The 18,380-nt window shown below is 40.7% G+C and overlaps 1 protein-coding gene across 3 annotated transcripts in view; it reads left to right on the top strand.

Moving 5' to 3' along the window:
- The window catches only part of LOC126162016 (AP-4 complex accessory subunit Tepsin-like), a 97,698-nt gene that overhangs the window by 47,522 nt on the left and 31,796 nt on the right, over positions 1-18,380 (top strand). For all 3 annotated transcript variants that reach the window (XM_049918240.1, XM_049918239.1, XM_049918241.1), the window contains 2 exons: positions 869-1,037; positions 1,119-1,310. In XM_049918240.1, coding sequence (XP_049774197.1) covers positions 869-1,037; positions 1,119-1,310 — 361 coding nt within the window. The remainder of the gene's footprint in view (positions 1-868; positions 1,038-1,118; positions 1,311-18,380) is intronic.

Below are 18,380 nucleotides of genomic sequence, written 5' to 3'. Positions count from 1 at the left end.
ACACACGCTGCTTTTCTTTCCAATTGTCAGCCTGCCTTCCCTACCCCTGCAGCTGTTTCTCCCCTCACCCATTTCACCTGATACCTGGTACAACTCTTCACTCAGTTGGCTGGGACAGTGTAGCTGTGTAAATATATGAACCATCTGTAGTTAACTCTCCAGAAGGATGTCGCCCAAAAGCACAGCAGTGTTTTAAATTTTGTTCATGTGCCTATCAACAACTCAGCTACTCGGTTGTATGGCGAGTTATTACCTTTACTCCTTCCAGTATCTATGTTCTACCAAAGATCTTCCATTGCCATAATTTTGTAATCTTTGCATGAGGAAGTTGCGATTCATGCAATCAAATGCCTTAATTATGTTGAAAAATATTCCCAGTGGTGATAATTTCTGATTTTGTGAGTCTAGTACATCATGTCAAGGTAAGTATAACATGTTCAGTTGATAGTTCTTTTTGAAAGTGAGTGTTTGCTGCTGAGTATGTTGTTCTGTACTAAGAGTTTATAACGTCTATTGTGTATAATTTTTATGAAATGTTAATGATAATGAAACAGTTTTCTGGATTTTTTCCCCTTGCCCATGGTTGAGATATAGAGCCATTGCTGGGATGCGGGGGCACAGCTGGAGAGGGGACCAGATTTACAATTTGCGAGTTTGGCATCAAGCATTTGTTCCACCTTAATTAGTAATTTTTTTGACAGTAGAGATTTAAATTTGATTTTGAGGATCCCTCTGTACTTTTTCATATTTGCCAGATCTTCATTTTTTCACATTTTGACAACTTCTAACAAGATTGTCTTCTTCTATCCTCAACATGATTATTGTTATATTATAATTTAAACATAGTTACTGAACTTTTCATCTTTAGGAGCTTCTAGAGATTTTATTTGACGCTGACCGTATAAATGAGGATGAGGAGAAACATATGACTTCAACTTCCGATTCTACAAAGAAGAAACAGTTGACAGGACTTGGTTCTTCTGTTATCTCCAAGGGAAAATATGAAGGTTTTGGGTACACTGCCAAGGAAAAAGAAGGTGAATGAAAGCATCACATACTACTTATGCTGTGTATTGCACCCGATAATTTTGCTTATCTATTCTGATATATTGTTTCAGAGACAGTGAAGGACAAAGCTATGGACATTTTAATAAAACTAATACATCCAACTGATGACTCAAATGAAATGATAAAACAGGCATTGACCAGCAGTTCTGGAGAATACACACCAGTAAAAATTGATTCCTTGTCCAGCTCACAAAGTCAAGATGCACCACACAACACTGATGTTCAGAAGTTCAAAGTCAAATGTTAGTATTGAGACTGAACTTATTATTTCATCACACAGCTAGTTTGTAATCGGTTGTCTGAGTAGACTTATTTCTCACTTTTTAATGTTTCTTGTTTCCCCAATAAAGGTACAGTGGAAATAATGACTGAAAGAATGAACTGTCACTCACCGTAGAGGTAAATTATGAGCAACAGATAAGTGCAGAAATAATATTGATTACTACTGGGCTTTTGAGCTTGCTTTCTTCTTTGAACCAGAAAGGGGATCACACAGAATGACATACTTCACTAAATCACATTATTGTGAACGTCTGTTAGTATTCAAAATAAATGTTATTTCCAGTTTAAACATTTGGATCAACTGATATCTGATCGCAAGATGCTTGCAGTGCTTTCTACAGTTATTCAAAGAGTGTTGAGTGTTGAGATAGATCAACAGATGTTCAGTTGAGTTAAGATCCAAGTGATCTTGATATTAGGGACTTTGAAGTTTTAGTCTTGTTTTTCTACCATGTTTCGTACATTTCCAGCCACATAAAAGGTGAATTATAATACTAAAAGATCCTGTCATCACCAAAGGAGGCTACCATAATATGAAAATAATGTGACTACTATGGTCATAGTAAGCAGGTCAGGAATGCATTCCATATGGACTAAAGGTCCCAGAGAATGCCATGAAACCATTCCCCAGACAATAATAGTGTTCCCTGTTGCCTTTTGTTTGTACTATCCTAATGTCCAGCCAACCCATGTAGCAGAAAACGTGATTCTTCAAAGGCACTAGACTCGCATTCAGGATAATCATGCAGAGTTAGGTTTTTTATTTTTTATTTATTTTTTAAAATCACTTAATGCAAATGCAGTTATGCATCCCCTGATAATGACACAGACTATTTATATCTATATCATTTTCAATTTTGACCATGTATTCTGGCTTTAATGACCTTCTCATTGTTGGAACATTAAATCCCAGTCTTTGTTTTGCATCTTCAGAAGAGGTTACCCATTTGCAAAGTTGTAGCAGTACAGATACAATATCGTCAAGCAAACTGATGTCTTTTCTAGAATAAGTTTTTCACTCTGCAGCGGAGTGTGTGCTGATATGAAATATCCTGGCAGATTAAAACTGTGTGCCAGAGTGAGACTCAAACTCAGGACCTTTGCCTTTTGTGGGCAAGTGCTCTACTGACTGAGCTACCCAAGCATGACTCACAACCCATCCTCACAGCTTCAGTTCTGCCAATACCTCATCTCCTACCTTCCAAACTTCACAGAAGCTCTTCTGCGAACATTGCGGAACTAGCACTCCTGGAAGAAAGGATATTGTGGAGACATGGCTTAGCCACGGCTGGGGGATGTTTCCAGAATGTGATTTTCACTATGTAGGTGAGTGTGTGCTGGTATGAAACTTGCTGCCAGATTAAAACTGTGTGCTGGACTGAGACTCAAACTCGGGATCTTTGCTTTTCGCTGGCAAGTGCTCTACCGCCTGAAGTTTGAAGTATGTTTTGGAGAAAAATATGTTGAACATCATTGGTCATAATGTAGATATTTTAAAGTAATCTGTATGATATTTGGGCAACAACAAGGATTCACAAAAATTCATGTTATTTTTGTGAGTGGGGTAGCTAGACAGGAGACTAAAATTGGAAACAAAGACAATGTCCCAAAAGAGAAAGTTTAACACCAGGTAATAAGAACATAATATGGGGTAGCCTAATGGATCCTAAGAAAATTCTTGTGCCACCTCTTCAAATAAAACGTGGTGTAATGAAACAGTATCGAAAACTCTTGATCCAGATGGTGATAGTTTTAAACATCTGAGTGACAAAGTTCCAGCTCTGTCTGAAAATCCGAAATTACAGAAGGAAACTTTGTCCTCAAATCTGAGCTCTTTAGAGAAAGAAAATTTGAAGCTGCTATGACTTCTAAAGAGTAAAGTGCTTGAAACGCATTTAAAAAAGTTATGGGCAATTTTCTATGAAACAATAAACATCCAGATTATGTTAAATTGTGAACAAGAAAGTTGAAAACATTGGACTGCAACATGAGTTTCAAATGTAACTTTCTGTTTTCACATTTGGGCGTATTGTCTGACAGCCTGGGGTAGTTAGTGAGGAACATGGACAGAATTTCCACCAGAATATTCCGGAAGTGGAGAGGAGATACCAAGGATGATGGAATACTTCAGTGATAGCACCTTACTGCTGGATGCTGTGGAAAAGTACAAGGAAGAATCTAAGAGAGAAACATTTGATACCAATTGAACAAGACTTCATCCATGTGATTTATTTAGTATTTATAATTTCTAAAAGGTTCCAGAAATTTCGTATGTTTGTATTTATTGGATATTCTTAAATATTTGATGTTTGTATAAATAGCAACATTATCTGGCCAGGAGGCAGTTCTGTTCTGTCTGAACATTGACATCTGTAATAAACTTGTTTTCAGTGCTAAGTGTTGTACTTCATTGATGACCTTTGCATTTGGATTTGCACTGGATTGTGATTACAACAGGACATTGTTTTGTGGAGCTGCTGGGTGCTTCAAAACGTCTACGTCATCGTGGCTCCAATTAGGCAACATAAAAACCATTGGTTACACAGACAAGAACCAAAATACAAGCACTGTATTGTTTCTAAGGTACATATATTCAAGAGACCAATGGATTACAAAGCAGCAACATGTCAGCTGCAAATCAGGCACCTGTCAGTGTTTTTGGAGATGCCTATCATGACCTGACAAAATGGCAGAAGGCATCCTACCCAGTCACCAAATACAATGGGTGAGATGACTTGATGTGCTTGACAAATGTGTACTTTCACTTGATCAGCACAGCCCAGCAGTGGTTCGAGGAAAAGGATTGGAAACTCAATAACTTGGACAAATTCCGAACAAAACTGAAGAAAACATTTGATGACAATCAGCAGCAGGTCCTTTTAGCAGATGAACTGTTGAAGAACAGAGTACAGCATCATGGGGAAATGAGACAATTTTATATACAGAAAGTTTTGGCCCTATGCCACACTGTAAATTTGAATAGGACAGAAGCTGAAAAATCTCACATTTGATGAAAGAACTCATAGAAGACATGTAAAAAGCTCTTGTGGTAAAGCCACAGTAACAGAGGAATTCATCAAGTAGTTCCAATGTATTGACAAAAGCAACAAAAAAATTTGGATGAAAGAGGTATGACTGACTTCCAAATATTGTCCCCATGACCGTTGTGGAAGACCACCAAGACCTCATCTGTCACATATATGAGGCAATAAGAAAGAAGATACAGCAGTGTATAACAGACAGAAATGTTGAACCACGTTACACAAGAGACAGTAGCCACGAATGTCAATACCCATCTGTCAGGAGGTAATAGAGAATGTTGAAGAAGAGGTGTATTGATGTAATGACGGTGCTGCATGTGAACAATGTAGGTACAATCAACCCCTCCGCCGTGTATTACATCCCACAGAAGAACAGATATTTGTAGAATTGATGACAACACATTGGTATGTTTCCACTCTTAGACACCCTGGACAACTTGTATGCTACTGCAGCATTCATTGACTATTGTGGCGAAAAATGTCACAGTAGTGTTACTCATTCCAGTCAGCTGAAAGCAGTTACAGTCAACTTGTGGGATGAAGCCCCCTATGCTCGACAAGCTAGTTCTCCAGCATGCCATAACCATTCCCCATCACTGTACAGAGATACCAGTCACTCACATAGCCACTGAATACAGAAAAACTGACCGGGGAAACCATCTGTGGAAGTGATGTCGCCACAGACAAATATCCTGCATAGGTGACAGTGACCAAGATGTCAGGAAATTTCATTGACAACCAACCAGTCCGGGTGTTGGTTGACTTGGAGGCTTCTTTTTCTGTAGTGTTAAATATTTATCATCTCCAGCTAAAAAAGACTATTGTTTGTAATACAAAAGCTATTGTGTTAAAGATTACATATGGAAAATACTATGCTCAGCCGACAGAGAAAAAGGAAGCTACTATTGAATTGCCAAAGGCAGAACATAGCTCTTCGTTTTGTCATTTTAATAGAATGTAGTCATAATGTTATTCTTGGATGGGACTTCTTGCAGCCATCATAGACTATAAAAGATCAGAGCTCCAGATTGAAGAAGCCATTCCAATGTACATAACAAAGATTGCTCTGGCGAAGGACATAGCCAGTGGGGGAGGGTCCGGGCCCCATTCCTATCACCTAAATGAAATTACACATGACCAAGTTCCCATGTAGTGAAACTGATTGAGGTGGCACAGTCGTTAGCATACTGGACCCACATTTGAGAGGATCTGTTCAAACCCACATCCGGCCATCCAGATTTAGGTTTTCCGTCATTTCTGTAAATCACTCCAGGCAAATGGTTCCTTTGAAAGGGCATGGCCAATTTCCTTCCACATCCTTGACAAATCTGAGCTTGTGCTCTGTCTCTAATGATTTTGATGTCAACGGGACATTAAACCCAATCTTCCTTCCTTCCGTGTAGTGAAATTGAAAGATATTTCGATTTTCACACATGCAACAAAAAAGGAATATGCACTGTTGATAGTCAAAAAGACCATCAATAAATTGAAACTATATCTATAACACTGTATCTAAATTTAAACTATATCTATAACACTGTCGACTTTTGCCCATCCCTACTATAGCCAAGACCGACTACTGTACAATGTTGGCCTTAATTGAGGTCAGTTGTTTTATTAATCTTTTCAGTTCTTGTTTGCAGTTGAATTTAATGTAAGTGCTGCCATTTATTGATTTTGTGTTGTGTACTGTTATGATAGTTTCTAATTATGGATAAGTCAGTAACAAGAAAGAAGAGGAAAACTGATTTGGATTTGTCCTCTAGTATTATGGTAAGTTAAATATGTGTACGCAGTGCTATAATAGCCTAATTACCTATTTTTAACCTGTAATGTTAGCACTGGATGTGTTATTTTGGAGACTGGTAGAACTTTAGGGATTGCGATATTTCAAAAGACAGCAATCATTACAAATATATAAAATTAAAATCAGTGCATAAAAATACACTTGGATTTGCCTGTGTCAGCCAAAAATCGTGTTGATCAACAAAAATACACCTGAAAAGTGATGCTTTCATGTCTTTAAAAAAATTGATCAAAATTCTGTTGTTAGTAGTCCAAATGGCAAGATATTGCCCAATCTGGTCACCTGAGCAGTACTCAGTTATGAAAACCAGTTCCGATAGGATCAATAGGGAGGGGTCAGTGGAGAGCAGAGGGGGTGTGTGATGACAGCACGTTCTATATTTCATTCATACCTAAAAGAAAATAAATTTCATATAAACAACAAAGGATGTTGTACATCATAGATGTGTTATCATCATCAAAGATGGTATAACCATATTATCATAGAAAATACAAACTCATTTATGAGGTTTTATACTTAAGAGGTCAATTTGAAATTAGCCGGCCGGAGTGGCCGTGCGGTTCTGGGCGCTACAGTCTGGAACCGAGCGACCGCTATGGTCGCAGGTTTGAATCCTGCCTCGGGCATGGAGGTGTGTGATGTCCTTAGGTTAGTTAGGTTTAATTAGTTCTAAGTTCTAGGCGACTGATGACCTTAGAAGTTAAGTTGCATAGTGCTCAGAGCTATTTGAACCATTTGAAATTAATGCATGAATCTTGTTAAGATGCCAAAAGTGCAGCTCCTAGTATTTGTATATTCCTTTTTGTTTTATGCATAAATTTGGTAGCTATAGTTTCAAGTTGACTATTAAACAATAATTTTTAAAAATGTTCTTGGTCGGGTAGAAAATTGAAGAATTCTAATAAGATGAGAGATACTTTAATAAAATTTTTAATTGAATTGAGGAACTTCGGATGCTTTGATGTGCTGAAGGAATTCTAACTTGGTTTCAGATAAGTTTTAAATTTAAATACAAGATTGTGGTAAGGGAAAGATAGCTATTGTCAAAAGAGATTTGAATCCATGTAACATTGCAAGTTATTCACGCAACATTAAGAATCTTCTGTTCTGCAATAGTGAATCTTTGCTTGGCAGTAGGAAGACCTCCTGAACACAGATTATGTACATAAAATTAAAAATAAATAAATGTGTTTTCAAAATAAATGAGAAACATGAGCCTTTTTAAGGTCCATTTAATTGGAAACACTCCCTCTTTTGACAAAATCCTGGCTGTGCCCTTGTCTGGGTGGTTGTTTGCTATTGAATATGATGTTATCCCACTGTTATCAACAAGATGAGTTCCACTTGTCAATCTGGGTGCTCAATTAAACTGTGAAGCTTTAGTCAATTGCAAAAAACCACTCAGATTCGCGAAGGAACTGCATACCAGTAACGATCATAAGAATTGCAAGTGGTCATGGAGAATTTTGGATCACTTATTGTCACTGCTTCATCCTGGTACTGGTGAATGTGTGTGTGTGTGTGTGTGTGTGTGTGTGTGTGTGTGTGTGTGTGTGTGTGCTGAGTGTAGCGCCACTGTGCCTGTGTACTTAAATCAACCACCAACTGTATCAGCGGGGGCCAGCCTCTGGACGCTGCCTGTAGGAGGCTTGCACATGGCATGGTTTCTGCTGTACTGTCTACCAAATACTCACTCCTGTATAGACGCAGAGCAGCACTGACTCATCCTTGCTATGTCCTTTTATTTTGTACTGCTCTCATCAGCTGTTCTGTGCATGGCTTATGTCGCACCTTCTGTATGATTCTTTTGTCTTGGTACAAGTGGAGTCATGAGAGATTTATTTCATCCATTAGTCAGAGGTTTAGAATAAAACCATATTTGTTTTACTTGGCTCAATTTCATGTATTACTTGATTACTACAGGATCAGCAATGAGTTTGAAACGGTTTCTGCACATGCAGTCTTTAAGTGCGGTTTCATCAGATTTAGTCATTATGGATATAATGCTACTGGGCCTGACTGAACTTTGGCAGTGACCACTTTGTCGGCCTCAATTAACAGACAGAGCATTGTTCCACTAGTCTGTCTACCGACTTTTCCTCTGCATGATGATTCAGATGAGGATTGGAAATCTTACAAAAAAGACCCAGACAACATTTTTTGGCTTTCAGTGTAACAGACTAGAATTTGTGTGAAGCCTTCTTCCTCTTTTTTTATTCCACCTTAGGTGTATCAAGAACTGTGTTAGCTTGCCTCTTTACAAGAACTGGCTGCTCTTACTATTGATCACATGTGCTGTTTATTGTCCAGCTACCATCGCTAACGAATGCATGTCGTAGCAGCGTGAGTTGAATGTATGACCAAACCAATCGTGCAGAGCCGGGCCAGTCGAACTTCACGGCCTTAGCCATAAGTGTCATTCATTACTAATGCTCATAATGACTTCTATGCAGACCTTGCATGCATGACACAATTATCTGTGTAACTCCAGATGAGGAGGTGCACCAGAAGGCTGTACTCTGTGCCCTTCGGCAGAAGTTTTGCGAGTGGCACAATCTTTTGAAGCATGGGGCGATGTGGCAGTCGTGTCACAAGATGTGCCCACTAGGACAACAGATAGCTTGCATGAGGAAGTGGCATTGGCAATGGTAAACATGCGGACATAGCGCCAAGCAGACCAAGGCTGGCTCAAGTTCCATGACTGCCACAGCACCAGCATCACTGTTCTCTATTTCTGTCTTGTCCTTTTTGCTTTGTCCAGCATGAACAATCGGTGGGCTACACATATTGATTCTCAGAAGAAAGTCCACATCATCTCTGTGTGTCATTTATCGAAGGTTGCTGATGATATGGACATGGATGTAAACTGTGTTAATTCCAATGCTTATGACTTTTCCCTAGTTGTTTATCGAGTTATGTTTTTTTCACCAAGTGCTCTGGCTACAGTTCGACACAGGTGCTGCAGTGACATTATTGAATTCTCAAACCCATGTGAGTTTAGGCTTGTCACTGTTGACACTGGTCACTCAGAAGCTGCCCTTTGTAACAAGCAGAACCTTGCACTGTTGGGACAATATATGGCATCTTCCTTGTACAAGTCAGTGGTTCGTTCCGTTACATTTTTGATGGTTGCTGATGCCAGTGTTGAGAAATTGTTTTGGATGGGTGCATTTCACGCATTTGGGTTTTCTGTCACTGACACAGTTCACCTTTTGTCCAGATATATGGTGTGTTACTAATTTTTCCTTTGAAATTCATGGCTCAGCCTTGTTTTTGTCATGCGTGCCCTGTTCCTGTCACACTGAAACATCAAGTGACAGCAGAATTAGACATACTTCAATGTCTAGGGGTGGTGCAAACTGTTATGGCTAGTGAATGGTCGTCTCCAGTGGTTTTAGTTTGGGAGGCATTGAGGAAACTTCACCTCTTCGGCACTTTCAGTACTACTGTCAACGACGACGGTTCAATCCCGCGACCGGCCATCCTGATTTAGGTTTTCTGTGGTTTCCCTAAATCACTTCAGTCAAATGCTGGGATGGTTCCTTCGAAAGGGCACTGCCAACTTCCTTCCCCATCCTTTCCTAATCCGATGAGACCGATGACCTCATTGTTTGGTCTCTTCCCTCAAACAACCCAACCCAACTACTGTCAACACGTAGTTGATCATGGATACATATCCTCTCTGCCCCCAGGAGGAACTGTTGGCAAAAATATCGGGTGACCAGTATTTTTCTAAAATTAATTTGTTGAAGCATATCTGCAGATTCCTGTAGATGAAGTGTCTTAGTGAATTCTTGTTTTGAATACTCCTGTTGCTCTCCTTTCTTTTAGTGTGGCTAGTGCCCCTGCTATTTTCCAATGATTTTTAGAGCAATTGACTAGGTCTGATCCGGGTTGCATTAATTATCTGTATGATATTGTTGTCATGGGCTCCTCCATAGTCAGGCACTTGAAAAATTTCCACACTTCGATTTATGTCTTACAGTCTACAGGCTTATGGTGTAACCTCACAAAAACTCAGTTTTTTCAACCTTCTATTGTTTATTTGGTGTTCGAGATCTCATGGGGTGGGGGTTCCCCTCTGACGGACCACATCTCCACTGTTAAAATTATGTCTCATTCCTCATCCACGAACGAGCTTCAGGCCTTCCTAAGGAAGACAGCCTACTACCATTAAATTCCTGCTGGGGGTGGCCACATTGGCCCATCCATTGCATCCCTTGTTTGCTGGAGCCCTGATTGCAAACACACTTTTCAAATGTTGAAATCCAAACTACTCTCGGCCCCTTGTTTAGCTACCTTCTCTCAGGACCAGCACATAGTTTTGGCAACTGATACCACACAGTATGGCCTCGGCATGGTCCTAGTGCCCTGATATGCTGATGACTCTGAATTACCTGTTGCTTTCGCCTCTAAATCTGTTACTCCAGCTCAGCAGCATTACTCCAGATGGAAAATAAGGCTCTTGCCATAACCTATGCTCTTTACAATATTCATGTTTTTTTGTATGGCTCCAGGTTTCACTTTATTACTAACTATAAATCCTCACACTTCCTTGCTTGACAAGGCAGGACATCACTTACAATGCTGCACTCTGTTCTTGTCTTGCTATAATTATGAAATCTGGTTTTGACCCATGTCTAAACAGGCCAAAGTGAACACCTTATCCCACCTTCCTGTGGGTCTTGATCCAGACTTTGATTGGGAAGAATTGCTTTGCTTCCATCTTGAAACTGAAGCAGAAACCATAGTTGAGGGCTTCCCAAATATGAGATCGCACAAGGGAGCTGCCATTGAGACTGACCCGATTCTCTGCCAGATGCTGTGGTGCGTTCAACAGGGCTGGCCAGTAAACTGCCAGATCAGGCTTCAGACTCCATGTGCAACTATTTTTTGTTACAATATCACTTCTCCGTTTTTGATGGGGTTTCATTGTTGTCCTCGGAAGACCTCTTCCAGAGTAGTCACTCCTGCCGCATTATGCGCAAGATTCTATACCTTCTCCACCAGGGCCATTGGGGAGTTTCACACACTAAACTGTTAGCTAAGAGGCACAATTTTTGGCCAGGAATTGATGACAAAATTATCTGTTTTATCACAGCTTGTGAGCAGTGTGCCTGACAACTGGCAGCTCCCACAGTGTCTCTGTCCTCCTGACTCCCTCCACACCACCCAAGGAAACACTTTCATGTAGACTTTGTGGGTCCATTCTTGAATTCCTTTTGCCTCTTGATTGTGGATGCATTTTCCCAGTTTTCTTACATTCTCTAGCGTGCATTGACATTACCTAAGTTCACCATTCATGAGATTTTGAGGGATTGCCTTGTACCTTAGTTTGCGATAATGGACCCCAGTTCATTTCTCACATACTTAAATTGTCTTGTTCCCACCACAGCATTGATCATGTTATGGCTCCCCATTCCACCCTCAGTCAAATGGCAAGTTGGAACAGCTAGTGTGTACATTCAAATCCCAAATGAAAAAGTTTATTGTGGATTCTTTACTGGACGACGCCCTTCTCCGCTTTCTGAGAACCTGTTGCTTCATGCCTATGAGGGAGCAGAGTTTGGCTAAGCTCCATGGCCAACAGCCACACATGGTTGTCCACCTTATGCAGCAGCCTCCGATGCACCTGCCATGGTTGGGTTCGTTCAGCCAATTCATGCCAGGATCGCTGGTATGAACACAAGGGTTAGGTTGCCGGCCCAGGTGGATATCAGCCAGTGTTGGCGACGCTGTCTTTGTGACGTCCATACAGCTGACGGGCTGGTTGTATGCCACTTTGATCAGGTGCCCCCCCCCTCTCTGCCGGAAGTTACCGGTTCATGGCTCCTGTCGCCACAGCCCAACCGTCCTGCATTGACCCCGTCGTCGCCTGCTGTGGAGGCGCATCCATCCCATTGGCTGCCTCCTCCACGTGTGGCGCCCTGGGGTTACAGCTTCAAGGTGCCAAGTGCTGGTCTGTCTCTGGTCTCCGTTCTGTTGCCACTGCCTGCTGGTCCAGTCAAGCCACCTCTACCAGCCCATTTACCATCATCGCCTCAACCGTCATTGCCGGTGGGTCCAGCACCATCTCCTCTCCACAGGACCTGCCCGAGATGGGGATGCAGGGATAACAATGGCACCCTCCTCCCTGTTGCTGTCGTTGTGCATAGCAACGTACCACTGTCATCGAGCATGCGTGTGTCTCCATGCATTCTGGCCCTATGCACTGGTGTCTGCCCAGTACATTGTCCCGCCCTCGCCATTGGCACTGGCTGGTGCCACTTTGGACCCGGTGAATGTTTCTCTCATCAGGCGACCAGCATCTCCTCAATCACCAGGGTGCCCTCCTTTCATGAGGGAGAAGTGTGCTGTATCCTGCTACTAGTGCATGTGAATATGAGTGCTCTGAATGTAATGTGCCACGTGTATGTACTTAAATCAACTGCCAACTGTATCAGCACGAGCCAGCCACTATAGCCGCCTGTAGGAAGCATGTACACGGCACAGTCTCCATCACATTGTCTACTGGTGACTCGCACTTGTATACGTGTGGAGCAGTGCTGACTCACTCTCTCTATGTTCTTTTAGTTTGTACCACTGACATCAGTTGTTGTGTATATCACTATTTTCACACCTTCTGTATGATTCTTTTATCTTGTTTTGTGTGGAGTCACAAGAGGTGTATTTTTGTTATTGCTCAGAGATTTATGGGCAAAGCCATATTTGTGCTATGTGGATCAGCTTTGTATGTTAGAGATTCATTGGAAGAATCCTAAGGAAATCCAATCCAAAAACAAGGGAAGTAGGTTACAGTGTGCTTGTTCACCCACTGCTTGAATACTGCTCAGCAGTGTGGGATCCGTACCAGATAGGGTTGATAGAAGAGATAGAAAAGATCCAACAGGGAGCAGTGCGCTTCATTACAGGATCATTTAGTACTCGCGAAAGCGTTACGGAGATGATAGATAAACTCCAGTGGAAGACTCTGCAGGAGAGACGCTCAGTAGCTTGGTACGGGCTTTTGTTGAAGTTTCGAGAACATACCTTCACCAAAGAGTCAAGCAGTATATTGCTCCCTCCTCTGTATATCTCATGAAGAGGCCATGAGGATAAAATCAGAGAGATTAGAGCCCACACAGAGGCATACCGACAATCCTTTCCACAAACTATACGAGACTGGAATAGAAGGGAGAACCGATAGAGGTACTCAAGGTACCCTCCGCCACACACCGTCAGGTGGCTTGCGGAGTATGGATGTAGATGTAGATGTAGATGTAGATGTTATTTGGTTACTACAGTCACAAGCAGCCATAAAAGCTATGTGCATAGTAACAGCCTTACCAGTTCAGGATAGATGCACTCACTTCCACTGATGAAGAATCATGTTCTGCTACATCTATGGGTAAGTGTAGGAAGTTACTGTCAAATTGCCAATTTCACTTTTCAAAGGTATTTGAAGAACATCCAAATTGTCTGACAACTGGGTAAAGTATCATCAGGCTGCAAGCCTCCATCAAAAAACGAAAAAGTGCCTCTTCAGTGCCCAAGAGATGAAAATCTTGGGGCACATAGCTAATAGCAATGGATTCCATCCCAACCCAGAGAAAATAAGATAAGTCACAGATTTTCAACTCCTTGGCAAATTCGTGTTTTGAGAAGTTTTAGTGGAATGTGCTTGTACTGCTAGCAATTCATGAAGGACTTATGCATCAAGGCACAGGCCAAATTTTCCTGGAATGAGGTGCAAGGAAGAACTATCCTTGTTGTGAATGATGTGCTAAAATCATCTCTAGTCCTAACATTGTATGATGAGAATGCACTGATGGAACTTCAGACTGACAGTAGAAGTTATGGGGTAGATCCAGTTCTAGTGCAAATTTAGGAAAGTGCTGAAAAGGTGATAGCTTATACTTCCAGAGTCTGAGATGAACTATTGTCCAATCTGGAAAGAATGCGCTCCAGAGTCTGAGATGAACTATTGTCCAATCTGGAAAGAATGCGCTATTTGAGGCATCAAAAAAGTGTGGCTATATTTTTTTGGCGAACCGTTCACTGTTGTGATGGGCTACTGTTCTTTATTCTGGCTAACTAGCCTGTAGGATCCATCAGGTCGACTAGTGAGATGGGCACTAAGGCTTCAGGAGTACCACATCACAGTGGTATAGAAAAGCAGGTGCAGACACGAGGATGCTGACTGTCTTCCAAGAATTTTTGCGAGATCACACCAGTAGATGAAATCTCGGTAATTGCTTTGTTAAACGGCTTTGCTGCTGAACAGACAGAAGATTCAGCACTGATGAAAACTGTAGAAGTCTTGAAGGATGTCGAACCAACCAAAGAAAAATTGCAGTTATAAAAACAGAACATTTTCTGAGAGGGACTATGATATAATGGTTGCTCATCATCCCAGCTGATCTATGGCCAGCTGTCCTGAAGTATTTGCATGATATTCCAACATCTGGTCACCTGGGATTTGTTAAGACTCTAGACTGAACCATAACACAAGTTTCTCAGGCTAGGTCTCTATCAATCCGTTAGACACTATGTGAGCCACTGCAAGGAAAGCGAGTGACAGAAGTGTGTGCACAATCACCCTTGGGGCATATGATACCAAAATTCTGCCTGCAATATACCAGTCCACTAGATTGGAATTGACCTCTTGGGCAGATTCCTGGAATCGTCAAATGGGAATCAATGGATAGTAGTCTTCTCTGTCTGCCCACATTGTTGTCACCAAAGCTGTGCTAACTGCCATAGCTGTGGAAATTGGAAGGTTTCTTGTAGAAGACAACATTTTAATGAATAGAGCACCCCAAGTAATGCCCTGTGATCATGAAAAAGTTTTCCATTAGAGACTAGTATCAGAGGATATTTCGCATTGCAGCAGGATAACAGTTGCCTACCACCCACATTATGAGCAGGGAGATTGGGATACAATACTGCCTGTCGTGACATTCACATACAACACAGAAAAGCAGGACACTAGAGGCTTCACAACATTCTTTTCATTCCACAGTCGTGAGGCTGAAATGACAATGGATACACATCTCTTGTTTCAGTCGAACAATATAGAGTATCCAGAATAAATTTTTACTCTGCAGCTTAGTGTGCACTGATTTAAAATTCCTGCCAAATTGAAACTATGTGCCAGACTAGGACTTGAAACTTGAAATGAGCGCACACTATGCTGCAGAGTGAAAATTCATTCTGAAACCGTCCCCCCAGGCTGTGAGACTCCATAATATCCTTTCTTTATGGTAGTCAGCAACCCCCCCCCCCCCCCCTCCAATCCCACGATGATTCAGTTGCAATGAGACTCCCCTAAATTGAATGTTTTTTATGCCATATCCCAGCAGAAAGTTTATGGGCCTTTCTTTTTTGTTGAAGCAGCTGTAACTAGTTTTGCTTATTTTAATGCACTAGAACGATGGTTCTTTCCATAACTGGAAGAAGCTGAACCACAGAACTTCATTTTGCAGCAATATGATGCACACCTCACTGGCATCACGCAGTACGTGATTGGTTAAATGACATTTACCCAATCACGCAGTACGTGATTGGTTAAATGACATTTACCCAACCACTGGGAACAACTGGCCTGTTGACTTGATGTGTGTTGTGTGATGAAGAAAAATTGTTTTAGCTGATGTTTCATTTGATGTATTCGTTATAATTTTAAGTCTGCTATAAATGTAGGTTTGCCTTTTCTTGAACTGTCTTCTAAGAGAAGTTGTAGGGTCGGTGTTGCCTTGCACGTTCTACATTTCTCCAGAATCCAAACTGATCTTCCCAGAGATTGGCTTCTACCAGTTTTTCCAGTCTTCTGTAAAGAATTTGTGTTAGTATTTTGCAACCACAATTTGTTAAACTGATAGTTCGGAAATATTCACACCTATCAGCAAATGCTTTCTTTGGAATTGGAATTATTATATTCTTCTTGAAGGCTGAAGGTATTACACTTGTTTCATACATCTTGCTCACCAGATGCAAGAGTTCTGTCATGGCCAGTTCTCCCGAGACTATCAGTAGTTGCAACAGAATCTCATCTACTTCCGGGGCCTTGTTTTGACTTTGACCTTTCAGTGTTCTGTCAAATTCTTCTAGCAGCATCATATGTCCCATCTCATCTTCATCTACATCCTATTCCATTTCTATAATATTGCCCACAAGTACAACCTCTTGTATCGATCCCTATATTCTGAGGGTATGAGATTTTCCAGATATTTTGCAGCTGAAGTTTGGAAATAAATAAATGCGTTGAGTAGAAGTGAAATCTCATACTAATTTTGAAAATAAATGAAGAAGCTTTGTTGATAGAAGTATGTGCATTTTTTGTTATCCAGAATTATCATTCTGCCTTGTTATCAGAATTATCATTCGAAATATAAAGTTTATGTAAGAAGAATTATTAGGGGACAATTCCTGTTTTGTGTATCTTATTATTTGCATGAGGTATTCCTCATGGTCACCGTGGTGTTCCAAGAGAGTTGAAAATGTGCTTGGAGTCTTGATGGGTAAAGTTGTCAAAGCCAGCAAAGAGTCTTCTGCATCAACCATGCTATCAAGGATTACCAATCACCAGAAGTTTATATCAATAATGTATATATGTATGTGTTGAAAAACTGCTTGTTATTTATTGCCCAGAAGGTCTCCTGTAACAAGATACTTATTATCTATAAGTGCTGTATTTAAAGGCACAATAAAAGTCTTAAAAGATAGAAGTTGCCAAGTCCTGGTTTTCAGTAAAAATTAAGCTATTCTACAGATAAGAATATTTAACAAGTTGGGTGGGTTCACAGACTACTATGAGCTGAAGATCACAACAAGGTAACTTAAAATATAAATGAACCCTCGCAGTTTACTCCTTCTTCCTTTCAACTTTACCTTCTTTGCTTAGGACTGGTTTTCCACCTGAGTTCTTGATATTCATACAGGTAGTTCTCTTTTCTCCAGAGGCTGCTTCAGTTTTCTTGTAGGTGGCATCTGTTTTTCCCCTAGTGATATGGGCTTTTAAATACTTACATTTGTCCTCTAGCCATTCCAGCATAGCCATTTTGCACTTCCTGTCAGTGTTGTTTTATAGACATTTGTATCCCCTTTCACCTGCTTCATTTACTGTTTTTTTTATATTTTCTCCATTCATCAATTCAATTCAATATCTCTTTGGTTACCTGAGTATTTCTATTAGGCCTCGTTTTTTTTACCTATTTGATTCTCTGCTGCCTTCACTAATTCATCTCTTAAAGCTACCCATTATTCTTCTACTGTATTCCTTTCCTCTGTTCTTGTCAATTGTTCCCTAATGCTACCACAGAAACTCACCACAACCTCTTGTTCTTTCAGTTTATTCAGGTCACATCTTAATTTCCTACCATTTTGCCATTTCTTCACTTTTCTTCTGCAGTTTATAATCAATTAACTGTGGTCAGAGTCCTCATCTGTCCCTGCAAACGTCTTACAATGTAAAATCTGGTCCCAAAATCTCCATCTTAACGTTATACAATGAATTTGAAACCTTCTGGTGTCTCCAGATCTCTTCCACATATACAACTTTCCTTCGGGATGCTCTGTGCAAGAGTCTACCAGGTGGCTGCCTCTTTCATTCCTTTCTTCCAGTCCATAATCACCCACTATATTTCCTTCTCTTCCTTTTCATACTGTTGAATTCAAATCTCTCATTACTATTAAATTTTCATTTCTCTTAACTATCTGAATAACTTCTTTCACCTTATCATAAATTTCTTCAGTCTCTTCATCAGCTGTTGAGCTAGTTAGCATATAAACTTGTACTACTGTGATGGACATGGGCTTCATGTCTATCTCGGCTACAATAATGTGTTCACTATGCTGCTCATAGTAGCTTACCTGCATTCCAATTTTCTTATTGCTTATCAAACCTGCTTCTGCATTACCCCTGTTTGACTTGTATTTATAACTCTTTATTCACCTCACCAGAAGTGCTGTTCCTAATGCCCACTGTATCTAACTTTAACATATTCATTTCCCTTTTCAAATTTTCTAACCTACCTGCTCAATTAAGGGATCTGACATTACACACTCTGATCCAAGGAATGTCAGTTTTGTTTCTGCTGATAACAACATCTTCCTGAGTAGTCCCCACCCAGAGATCTGAAAGGGGGACTATTTTACCTCCAGAATACTGTATCCAAGAGGATGCCACCAACATTTAACCGTAC

The sequence above is a fragment of the Schistocerca cancellata genome, chromosome 2, assembly GCF_023864275.1.
Source record: "Schistocerca cancellata isolate TAMUIC-IGC-003103 chromosome 2, iqSchCanc2.1, whole genome shotgun sequence".
In the NCBI taxonomy this organism is placed as follows: Eukaryota; Metazoa; Arthropoda; class Insecta; order Orthoptera; family Acrididae; genus Schistocerca; species Schistocerca cancellata.
The sequence above is the reverse complement of the archived record's forward strand: the minus strand, read 5'-3'. Positions and strand labels throughout refer to the sequence as shown.